Source organism: Lonchura striata, chromosome 21, assembly GCF_046129695.1.
Source record: "Lonchura striata isolate bLonStr1 chromosome 21, bLonStr1.mat, whole genome shotgun sequence".
NCBI lineage: Eukaryota > Metazoa > Chordata > Aves > Passeriformes > Estrildidae > Lonchura > Lonchura striata.
This window is the reverse complement of record NC_134623.1, coordinates 1,577,296-1,588,930: the sequence shown is the minus strand read 5'-3', so window position 1 is coordinate 1,588,930 and position 11,635 is coordinate 1,577,296. Positions and strand designations below refer to the sequence as shown.

Genomic DNA, 11,635 nt, shown 5'->3' with positions numbered 1-11,635 from the left:
CGCATCCGCCACCTTCTCGTCCCTCCGCGGCCGCCGTCCTTTTAAGATGGCAGCGCGCGGCTGTACGGCAAAGGCGAGACGGGCGGGCTGAGCAAGATGGCGGCGCGCTGCCGTACGGCACGGGGCTGTACGGCACGGGGGGGAGGCGTGGCCCAAGATGGCGGCGCGCTGCCGTACGGCGCGGGGCTGTACGGCACGGGGGGGAGGCGTGGCCCAAGATGGCGGCGCGCTGCCGTACGGCGCGGGGCTGTACGGCACGGGGGGGAGGCGTGGCCCAAGATGGCGGCGCGCTGAGCGGGCCCGGCCGAGCCATGGCGGCACCGGGAGAGGCACCGGGAGAGGCGCCGGGAGAGGCGCTCCGGGCCGTGCTGCGGCCCAGCGGGGCTCTCCCGGCCGAGGCTCTCCCGGTGCGCGGCTACGACTTCTCGGGAGGCGCGGACCACGCGGCGCTGCTCCGCTCCTTCCGCACCACCGGCTTCCAGGCCACGAGCTTCGCGCAGGCGGTGGCGGAGATCGAGCGGATGGTGCGGGAGATGGGGGCGCGGTGGTACCGGGACGGGGATCCGGGCTCGGCCCGAGCTTCCCGGGGCTTCCTTCCCGCAGATCGCGGCCAAGCTGGAGCCGCTGAGCGCGGAGCAGCGGGAGCGAGCGGCCATGGCCGGGCCGCGGCCGCCCTCGGGCTGCACCATCTTCCTGGGCTTCACCTCGAACCTGGTCAGCTCCGGCGTCAGGGAGAGCATCCGCTACCTGGTGCAGCACGGCATGGTGACAGCCTGGGGACAGCCTGGGGACATGGGGACAGTCTGGGGACATGGGGACAGGGACAGGGAGAGCATCCGCTACCTGGTGCAGCACGGCATGGTGACAGCATGGGGACAGGGGACAGGGACAGGGGACAGCCTGGGGACATGGGGACAGCATGGGGACATGGGGACAGGGACAGGGGACAGCATGGGGACATGGGGACAGGGACAGGGAGAGCATCCGCTACCTGGTGCAGCACGGCATGGTGACAGCCTGGGGACAGCCTGGGGACAGTGTGGGGACAGGGACAGGGTGGGGACATGGGGACAGGGACAAGGGACAGGGAAGTCCCTGGGGTCCCTGTGAGGTTCCAGGAGGGGTCAGGGGGGTCCCTGTGAGGTTCTGGGATGGTCAGGGGTGTCCCTGGTGTCTCTGTGATGTTCCAGGGGAGGTCAGGGGGGTCCCTGGCATCCCTGTGAGGTTCTGGGGGGGTCCCTGTGAGGTTCTGGGATGGACAGGGGTGTCCCTGGTGTCCCTGTGAGGTTCTGGGGGGGTCCCTGTGAGGTTCTGGGATGGACAGGGGTGTCCCTGGTGTCCCTGTGAGGTTCTGGGGGGTGTCCCTGGTGTCCCTGTGAAGTCCTGGGGGTGTCTCTGGTGTCTCTGTGAGGTCCTGGGGCGGGTCAGGGGGGTGTCCCCAGGTGTCCCCCAGGTGCTGACCCCCTCCCTGGCCAGGTGGACGTGCTGGTGACCACGGCCGGGGGGGTGGAGGAGGACCTGATCAAGTGCCTGGCGCCCACCTACATCGGGGACTTCCAGCTGCGGGGCCGGGACCTGCGGCACAACGGCATCAACAGGTCCTGGGGGTGGGCGTGGGGGGCTGGGACCCCCTTGGGGACACCCCGGGGACACCTCAGGGTCACCTCGGGGTGGCCTCGGGCTCCCTCAGGATCGGGAACCTGCTGGTGCCCAACGATAACTACTGCAAGTTCGAGGACTGGCTGATGCCCATCCTGGAGACGATGGTGGACGAGCAGGACACGCAGGTGAGGGGTGGGGGACCCCCCAAATCGGGACCCCACAGTGCTGGGAAGGGGCTTTAGGGGGTACCTGGATAGCTGGGGGGGATTTTGGGGGGGTCCTGGATAGCTGGGGTGGGATTTTGGGGGTCCCTGGACACCTAGGGTGGGGTTTAGGGGATCCCTGGACACTTAGCGTGGGATTTTAGGGGGTCCCTGGACACCTAGGGTGGGATTTTGGGGGTCCCTGGACACCCGGGGTGGGATTTTGGGGTTCCCTGGACACCCGGGGTGGGATTTTGGGGGTCCCCAGACACTTAGCGTGGGATTTCAGGGGGTCCCTGGACACCTGGGGTGGGATTTTGGGGCTCCCTGAATACCTGGGGTGGGATTTTGGGCATCCCTGAATATCTGGGGTGGGATTTTGGGGTTTCCTGGACACCTGGGGTGGGATTTTGGGGGTCCCTGAATATCTGGAGTGGGATTTTGGGGTTTCCTGGACACCTGGGGTGGGATTTTGGGGGTCCCTGAATATCTGGGGTGGGATTTTGGGGTTTCCTGGACACCCGGGGTGGGATTTTGGGGGTCCCTGCTGAGCCGGGTCCCCGCAGGGCGTGCGGTGGACGCCGTCCCGGATGATCGCCCGGCTGGGCAAGGAGATCAACAACCCCGACTCCATCTGCTACTGGGCCCAGAAGGTACCGGGGGGTGGGGGGGACACTTTTGGGGTGACATTTGGGGGGCACTGGGGGGGTGTCACCGCGTCCCCCCCCTTTGGCAGAACAACATCCCGGTGCTGAGCCCGGCGCTCACCGACGGCTCCCTGGGCGACATGATCTTCTTCCACTCCTACAAACGCCCGGGGCTCGTGCTGGACATCGTGGAGGGTAAGTGGGGCGCCCCACCGGATTTTGGGGTGCCCTGAGGGGCTCCCTGAATCCCCCCAACACCGAAACCTCGTCGACCCGCAGACCTGCGCCTCATCAACACCCAGGCCATCTTCGCCCGCAAAACCGGCATGATCATCCTGGGCGGGGGTCTGGTCAAGCACCACATCGCCAACGCCAACCTCATGGTGAGAGTGGGGGACCCCCCAACGACGGGGAGGGGGTTTTTGGGGACCCCCGAGGCGGGGCCGGGGGTCTCACCCCGGGTGTGCGCAGAGGAACGGCGCCGATTTCTCCGTCTACGTCAACACGGCGCAAGAGTTCGACGGCTCCGACTCGGGCGCGCGGCCGGACGAGGCCGTGTCCTGGGGCAAGATCCGCGTGGACGCCACGCCCGTCAAGGTGGGGGGCGATTTTGGGGGGATTTGGGGGGATTTTGGGGGGTTTCCTTCCCCTCCCGTCACCCTGCTGCTCTCGCTCAGGTCTACGCCGACGCCTCGCTCGTGTTCCCGCTGCTCGTGGCCGAGACGTTCGCGCGGAGCGCCGACGCTTTCGGGGGGCCGGCGGCGACCCCCGAGGCGTGAGGGACCCCCCAAAGCCTGGGGACCCTCAAGAACTGGGGGACCCCCGAGGCGTGAGGGACCCCCAAAGCCTGGGGACCCTCAAGAACTGGGGGACCCCCGAGGCGTGAGGGACCCCCAAAACTTGAGGGACCCCGGAGGCGTGAGGGACCCCCCAAAGCCTGGGGACCCTCAAGAACTGGGGGACCCCCAAGGCATGAGGGACCCCCAAGACTTGAGGGATCCTCAAAGCCTGGGGACCCCCAAGGTCTGAGAGATCCCCAAGAACTGCGGGACCCCCGAGGCCTGAGGGACCCCCAAAGCCTGGGGACCCCCAAGGTCTGAGGGACCCCCAAGAACTGAGGCACCCCCAAGACTTGAGGGACCCCTGAGGCCTGGGGACCTCTGAGTCCTGAGGGACCCCCAAGAACTGAGGGACCCCCGAGGTCTGAGAGACCCCCAAAGCCTGGGGACCCCCAAGAACTGAGGGACCCCTGAGGAATGATGGACCCCCAAGGCCTGGAGACCCCCAAATCCTGGAGACCCCCAAAGTCTGAGAGACCCCCAAGGCCTGGGGACCCCCGAGGCCTGAGGGACCCCCAAAGCCTGAGGGACCCCCAAATCCTGGAGACCCCCGAGGCCTGAGGGACCCCCAAAGCCTGAGGGACTCCCAAGGCCTGGGGACCCCCAAGAACTGAGGGACCCCCAAATCCTGGAGACCCCCGAGGCCTGAGGGACCCCCAAATCCTGGAGACCCCCGAGGCCTGAGGGACCCCCGAGGCCTCCGAGGCCTGAGAGACCCCCAAGAACTGAGGGACCCCCAAATCCTGGAGACCTCTGAGTCCTGAGTGACCCCCAAATCCTGGGGACCCCCGAGGTGTGAGGGACCCCCAAAGCCTGAGGGACCCCCAAGGCCTGGGGACCCCCAAGAACTGAGGGATCCCCAAATCCTGGAGACCCCCGAGGCCTGAGGGACCCCCGGGGACCCCCCAGGCTGAGCTTTGGGTGTGCTGAGCCCCCCACGCCTCCGCAGGGGCACGGTGGGGGGACCCCCATTTGGGGGGAGCCCCATTTGGGGGGACCCCCAGCCCTGCGCCCCCTCACCCGCTGTCCCCCCTTCGCAGCCCCCTCCCCACCAGAATTGTGTTTATTTATTGGAGCTGCCAATAAAGCAGGGCCGGGTTTGTCCACGGACGGATTTATTCCTTGTGCCGCCTCCGGCACTGAGGGAAAACAAGGGAAAAAACGGGAAATACAAAAAAACGTGGAAAATGTGGGGAAAAACATGGAAAATGTGGGGAAAAACATGGAAAACAAGGGAAAAAACAGGGAAAATATGGGGAAAAACATGGAAAATATGGGGAAAAACATGGAAAACAAGGGAAAAAACAGGGAAAATATGGGGAAAAACATGGAAAATATGGGGAAAAACATGGAAAACAAGGGAAAAAACATGGAAAATATGGGAAAAAAACGTGGAAAATATGGGGGACAACCATGGAAAATATGGGAAAAAACATGGAAAATATGGGAAAAAACATGGAAAATACGGGAAAAAATATGGAAAATATGGGAAAAAAACATGGAAAATAGGGAAAAAAAATATAGAAAATATGGGAAAAAATCATGGAAAATATGGGAAAAAAATATAGAAAATATGGGAAAAAAATATAGAAAATATGGGAAAAAATCATGGAAAATATGGGAAAAAATATGGGATAAAACCATGGAAAATATGGGAAAAAACATGGACAATGTGGGAAAAAAACATGAAAAATATGGAAAAAAATATGGGAAAAAAACATGGAAAATATGGGATAAAACCACGGAAAATATGGGAAAAAAACATGGAAAATATGGGAAAAACCATGCAAAATATCCTAAAAAAATATTGGAAATATGGGGAAAAACATGGAAAATATGGGATAAAACCATGGAAAATATGGGAAAAAAACATAGAAATTATGGGGAAAAACATGGAAAATAGGGGATAAAACCACGGAAAATATGGGGAAAAAACATGGAAAATATGGGAAAAACCACGGAAAATATGGGAAAAAAATATGGGAAATGTGGGAAAAACCATGGAAAATATGGGAAAACACATGGAAATATGGGAAAAGACATGGAAAATATGGGAAAAAAACATGGAAAATGTGGGAAAGCACATGGAGATGTGGGAAGCAGGCAGAGCAGGAGGAAGGTCCCTCAGGGCTCGGCGTCCCCGCCGGGCTGGAAGCTCTCCTCTCGCCACAGCGTCACCCGGCCCTGCGTGGCCGCCAGCACGCAGGGCAGGCGCGGGTGGAAGGCCAGCGACTGCACCACGGCGCGGCCCACGGGCAGGCTGAGCGCCAGCGAGCCCTGCGGGGACAGCGCAGCGTCGGGGCCGGGCCCGGGACCCCGGCCCAGCCCGGGACCCCCGGCCCAGCCCGGGACCCTCCCTCACCTCCAGCAGGTCCCAGAAGTAAACGCGGCCGTCCTCGGAGGCGCAGCCCACGTGCGTGTCCAGCTCGTTGAGGACGCAGTCCAGCCTGTACGCGGTGCTGCGGTGGCCCGTGTACCTGGGCGCGGGGGACGTCGCTGAGCTGGGGGGGGGGTCCCCAAAACCCCCCAGAGCGCGGGGATCTGGGGATCTGGGGTCCCGTACTCACCCAGCAGCTCCAAAACCCCCCCAGAGCGCGGGGATCTGGGGGTTTGGGGATCTGGGGGTCTGGGGGTCTGGGGGTTTGGGGGTCCTGTACTCACCCAGCAGCCCCAAAACCCCCCAGAGCACGGGGATCTGGGGGTCTGGGGGTTTGGGGGTCCTGTACTCACCCAGCAGCCCCAAAACCCCCCAGAGCGCGGGGATCTGGGGATCTGGGGATCTGGGGGTCTGGGGGTTTGGGGGTCCTGTACTCGCCCAGCAGCTCCAAAACCCCCCAGAGCGTGGGGATCTGGGGATCTGGGGGTTTGGGGGTCCTGTACTCGCCCAGCAGCCCCAAAACCCCCCAGAGCGCGGGGATTTGGGGATTTGGGGATTTGGGGGTCCCGTACTCACCCAGCAGCCCCAAAACCCCCCCAGAGCGCGGGGATTTGAGTGTTTGGGGGTTTGGGGGTCCTGTACTCGCCCAGCAGCCCCAAAACCCCCCCAGAGCACGGGGATCTGGGGATTTGGGGATCTGGGGGTCCCGTACTCGCCCAGCAGCCCCAAAACCCCCCCAGAGCACGGGGATTTGGGGGTTTGGGGGTCCCGTACTTGCCCAGCAGCCCTAAAACCCCCCCAGAGCACGGGGATTTGAGTGTTTGGGGGTTTGGGGGTCCCGTACTCGCCCAGCAGCCCCAAAACCCCCCCAGAGCACGGGGATCTGGGGGTCTGGGGTCCCGTACTCACCCAGCAGCCCCAAAACCCCCCCAGAGCACGGGGATTTGAGTGTTTGGGGGTTTGGGGGTCCCGTACTCGCCCAGCAGCCCCAAAACCCCCCAGAGCGCAGGGATCTGGGGGTTTGGGGGTTTGGGGGTCCCGTACTTGCCCAGCAGCCCCAAAACCCCCCAGAGCGTGGGGATCTGGGGATCTGGGGGTCCTGTACTCACCCAGCAGCCCCAAAACCCCCCAGAGCACGGGGATCTGGGGGTTTGGGGGTCCCATACTCGCCCAGCAGCCCCAAAACCCCCCAGAGCGCGGGGATCTGGGGATTCGGGGGTTCGGGGGTCCCATACTCGCCCAGCAGCCCCAAAACCCCCCAGAGCGTGGGGATCTGGGGGTTTGGGGGTTTGGGGGTCCCGTACTCGCCCAGCAGCCCCAAAACCCCCCCAGAGCACGGGGATTTGGGGATCTGGGGGTTTGGGGGTCCCATACTCGCCCAGCAGCCCCAAAACCCCCCCAGAGCGCGGGGATCTGGGGATTTTTTGGGGAGTTTTGGGGATTTTTTGGGGGTCCCGTACTCGCCCAGCAGCTCCCCGGTGTCCTTGTCCAGCAGCCGCAGCGTGGAGTCCAGGCTGGCGGCCAGCACGCACTGCCCGTCCTTGCTGAAGCACACGCTGGTGACGGGGCCTGGGGGCACACCGGGGGGAGTTTGGGGGATCCCACCGTGCCCCCCACAAGTTTTGGGGAGCCCCCCCCTCAATCCCCACTCACTGCCCAGGTAGTCGGAGCAGAGCTGCCCCGCGCGGAGGTCGTAACGCCGGACCCGCCCGTCCACCGAGCTGCGGGGAGATGGGGAGACAGGTTTAGGGGGTGTCCCCCCCGAAATTTGGGGAGCCCCCCGGTGCTGGGGGGCTCGGGCTCACCCCGTCAGGATCTCGTGGGCTGAGAGCTTCACGCTGGAGATGCCGTCCTTGGCCTCGTCCAGCACCTGCACGGGGTCGGGGCGGCGGGAGCGGCAGTCCCAGCAGCGCACCGAGGAGTCGATGGAGCCTGGGGGGAACGGGGGTTCGGGGGGGAAACGGGGGAAAAATGGGGGGTTCAGGGGGAAAATGGGGGGTTCGGGGGGGTTCAGAGGGAAAACGGGGGGTTCAGGGTGGAAAACGGGGGGTTCAGGGGGGAAACGGGGGAAAAATGGGGGGTTCAGGGGGAAAACGGGGGGAAAACGGGGGGTTCAGGGGGGAAACAGGGGGTTCAGGGCGGAAAACGGGGGGTTCAGGGGGGAAACAGGGGGTTCAGGGCGGAAAACGGGGGGTTCAGGGGGGAAACAGGGGGTTCAGGGCGGAAAACGGGGGGTTCAGGGGGAAAATGGGGGGTTCAGGGGGGAAATGGGGAGTTCAGGGGGGTTCAGAGGGAAAAACAGGGGGTTCAGGGGGGAAACGGGGGGAAAACGGGGGGTTCAGGGGGAAAACGGGGGGTTCAGGGGGAAAATGGGGAGTTCAGGGATGATCAGGGGGTTCAGGGTGGAAAAACAGGGGGTTCAGGGGGAATCAGGATGGAAAAATGGGGGGTTCAGGGGGAAAAACGGGGTTCAGGAGGAAAACGGGGGGTTTGGGGGGAAAATGGGGGGTTCAGGGGGAAAAACAGGGGGTTCAGGGGAAAACGGGGGGTTTGGGGGAAAACGGGGGGTTCAGGGAGGATCAGGGTGGAAAAATGGGAGGTTCAAGGGAAAACGGGGTTCAGGATGGAACAGGGGGTTCAGGGTGGAAAAAGGGGGGATCAGAGGGAAAAAGGGGGGATCAGAGGGAAAAAGGGGGGACCAGGATGGAAAAAGGGGGGATCAGAGGGAAAAAGGGGGGACCAGGCTGGGACAAAGGGGTGCGGGGGTGTCTCGGGGTGTCGCAGGGTGGCCCCCCCAAAACTTCTCCCTCACCGGACACAATGACGGTGGACTCCTCGTTGAACTGGACGCAGTTCACCTTCTGCGAGAGGCAGGGAATGGAGCAGATCCCAAATAATGCCAGATCCCAAATGATGCCAGATCCCAAATCCCAAATAATCCCAAATAATGCCAAATCCCAAATAATGCCAAATCCCAAATAATGCCAAATCCCAAATAATCCCAAATCCCAAATCCCAAATAATCCCAAATAATGCCAAATCCCAAATAATGCCAAATCCCAAATAATGCCAAATCCCAAATAATCCCAAATCCCAAATCCCAAATAATCCCAAATCCCAAATGCCAAATCCCAAATAATGCCAAATGCCAAATAATGCCAGATCCCAAATAATCCCAAATCCCAAATCCCAAATCCCAAACCCCAAATCCCAAATCCCAAACCCCAAACCCCAAATCCCAAACCCCAAACCCCAAATCCCAAACCCCAAACCCCAAACCCCAAACCCCAAATCCCAAACCCCAAACCCCAAATCCCAAATCCCAAATCCCAAATCCCAAACCCCAAATCCCAAACCCCAAACCCCAAATCCCACTCCTCCAATCCCACCCCGAGCCCCCGCTCACCCCGGCGTGTCCCCGGTACTTGCGGACCACCTGCCCGGTGGTGACGTCCCAGAGCGCCACGGCTTTGTCGGCGCCGCCGGAGCAGATCTGGCTGTTGTCGAAGGAGCTGCGGGGCCCGGGGGGTCCCGTGAGGCACCGGGGGCTCCCGGTGGCGGGGAGGGGTCCCCGGGAGCTCGCCTTACCCCGCGGCGTCCAGCACCTCGTAGCCGTGGCCTTGGTAGGTGCGCAGGGCCGTGCCCTTGTGCGGGTTCCAGAGCTTCAGCGTCTTGTCGCTGCCGCACGTCAGGCAGTAATTGCCGTCCGCTGCGGGGGAGCGGGGATCACCGGGAGCCCCGTGCCAGGGAGCGGGGATCACCGGGAGCGGGGGATCACCGGGAGCCCCGTGCCAGGGAACGGGGATCACCGGGAGCGGGGGATCACCGGGAGCCCCATGCCAGGGAACGGGGATCACCGGGAGCGGGGATCACCGGGAGCCCCGTGCCGGGGAACGGGGATCACCGGGAGCGGGGGATCACCGGGAACCCCGTGCCAGGGAACGGGGATCACCGGGAGCGGGGGATCACCGGGAGCGGGGATCACCGGGAACCCCATGCCGGGGAACAGGGATCACCGGGAGTGGGGGATCACCGGGAACGGGGATCACCGGGAGCCCCGTGCCAGGGAACAGGGATCACCGGGAGCGGGGATCACCGGGAACCCCGTGCCAGGGAACAGGGATCACCGGGAGCGGCCGTGCCGGGGAACGGGGATCACCAGGAGCGGGGATCACCGGGAGCCCCGTGCTGGGGAACAGGGATCACCGGGAGCGGGGATCACCGGGAGCGGGGATCACCGGGAGCGGGGGATCACCGGGAACCCCGTGCCGGGGAACGGGGATCACCGGGAGCGGGGGATCACCGGGAGCGGGGATCACCGGGAACCCCGTGCCGGGGAACAGGGATCACCGGGAGCGGGGATCACTGGGAGCAGGGGATCACCGGGAGCGGGGATCACCGGGACACCCGTACCGGGGAACGGGGATCACCGGGAGCGGGGATCACCGGGAGCGGGGATCACCGGGAGCCCCGTGCCAGGGAACAGGGATCACCGGGAGCGGGGATCACCGGGAGCGGGGATCACCGGGAGCCCCGTGCCAGGGAACGGGGATCACCGGGAGCGGGGGATCACCGGGAGCGGGGGATCACCGGGAACCCCGTGCCGGGGAACGGGGATCACCGGGAGCGGGGGATCACCAGGAGTGGGGATCACCGGGAGCGGGGATCACCGGGAGCGGCCGTGCCGGGGAACGGGGATCACTGGGAGCAGCCGTGATCACCGGGAGCAGGGATCACCAGGAGCGGGGATCACCGGGACACCCGTACCGGGGAACGGGGGATCACCGGGAGCGGGGATCACCGGGAGCGGCCGTGATCACCGGGAGCCCCGTGCCGGGGAACGGGGATCACCGGGACATCCATACCGGGGAACGGGGGATCACCGGGAGCGGCCATGATCACCGGGAGCCCCGTGCCAGAGAACGGGGATCACCGGGACATCCATACCGGGGAATGGGGGATCACCGGGACACCCGTACTGTGACACGGGGGGATCACCGGGAGCCCCGTGCCGGGGAATGGGGGATCACCGGAACACCCGTACCGGGGAACGGGGGATCACCGGGACCCCCACACCGGCACTCCCCGCCCGGTTCCCGACCTCCATTCCCGGGTCCCACTCTCTTTCCCCCCGGTATCCCCGGTCCCCCCGGTATCCCCCGGTATCCCCAGTTCCCCCCGGTATCCCCGGTATCCCCGGTATCCCCGGTATCCCCGGTCCCCCCGGTATCCCCCGGTATCCCCGGTCCCCCCGGTATCCCCGGCTCCCCCGGTTCCCCCCGGTATCCCCGCTATCCCGGTATCCCCGGTTCCCCCCGGTTTCCCCGGTATCCCCGGTTCCCCCCGGTATCCCCGGTTCCCCCGGTTCCCCCGGTCCCCCCGGTATCCCCGGTATCCCGCTATCCCGCTATCCCGGTTTCCCCGGTCCCCCCGGTCCCCCCGGTATCCCGCTATCCCGGTATCCCGGTATCCGCGGGTCGTTCCCGGTCTCACCGTTGAAGCGGGCGGCCCGCACGGCTCCCTGCCCGCACTGCAGGCTCTGCACCCGCTGCCGGGGCAGCTCGGCCCGGGCCGGCCGCGGCTTCGGGAACGCCATGGCGGCACCGGGGCAGAACCGGAGCGGAACCGGGGCGGCACCGGGGCGGAACCGGGGCGGAACCGGGGCGGCACCGGGGCGGAACCGGGGCGGAACCGGGGCGGAACCGGGGCGGAACCGGGGGTGGAAACGGGGCGGCACCGGGGCAGAACCGGGGCGGAACCGGGGGTGGAAACGGGGCGGAACCGGGGCGGAACCGGGGGTGGAAACGGGGCGGCACCGGGGCGGAACCGGGGCAGAACCGGGGGCGGCACCGGGGCGGAAACGGGACGGAACCGGGGCGGAAACGGGGGCGGAAACGGGGCGGAACCGGGGCGGAACCGGGGGCGGAACCGGGGCAGAACCGGGGCCGGCACCGGGAGCAGAACCGC

At 64.6% G+C, this 11,635-nt stretch overlaps 2 protein-coding genes across 4 annotated transcripts; one reads left to right on the top strand and one right to left on the bottom strand.

Annotated features, from left to right (window-relative positions):
- The first annotated feature begins 262 nt into the window (after positions 1 to 262).
- DHPS (deoxyhypusine synthase) lies at positions 263 to 4,397 on the top strand. 3 transcript variants are annotated; one of them, XM_021549609.2, is made up of 9 exons: positions 263 to 524; positions 604 to 765; positions 1,477 to 1,598; positions 1,691 to 1,787; positions 2,372 to 2,458; positions 2,542 to 2,647; positions 2,732 to 2,835; positions 2,924 to 3,049; positions 3,130 to 4,397. In XM_021549609.2, exons 1-9 carry the CDS (start codon positions 312 to 314, stop codon positions 3,229 to 3,231), a joined length of 1,119 nt encoding a protein of 372 aa, XP_021405284.1. In that variant the 5' UTR covers positions 263 to 311; the 3' UTR covers positions 3,232 to 4,397. The 3 variants fall into 3 exon arrangements, with proteins under 3 accessions (XP_021405284.1, XP_077643862.1, XP_031363494.1); XM_077787736.1 differs by lacking the exons at positions 263 to 524; positions 604 to 765 and adding an exon at positions 979 to 994; XM_031507634.2 differs by lacking the exons at positions 263 to 524; positions 604 to 765 and adding an exon at positions 979 to 1,009.
- WDR83 (WD repeat domain 83) lies at positions 4,386 to 11,280 on the bottom strand. Its single transcript, XM_077787742.1, has 9 exons — positions 11,162 to 11,280; positions 9,257 to 9,377; positions 9,075 to 9,180; positions 8,481 to 8,529; positions 7,474 to 7,600; positions 7,322 to 7,389; positions 7,129 to 7,237; positions 5,654 to 5,768; positions 4,386 to 5,568 (listed from the first exon to the last, which is right to left on the bottom strand). Exons 1-9 carry the CDS (start codon positions 11,262 to 11,264, stop codon positions 5,416 to 5,418), a joined length of 951 nt encoding a protein of 316 aa, XP_077643868.1. The 5' UTR covers positions 11,265 to 11,280; the 3' UTR covers positions 4,386 to 5,415.
- Positions 11,281 to 11,635: the final 355 nt, after the last annotated feature.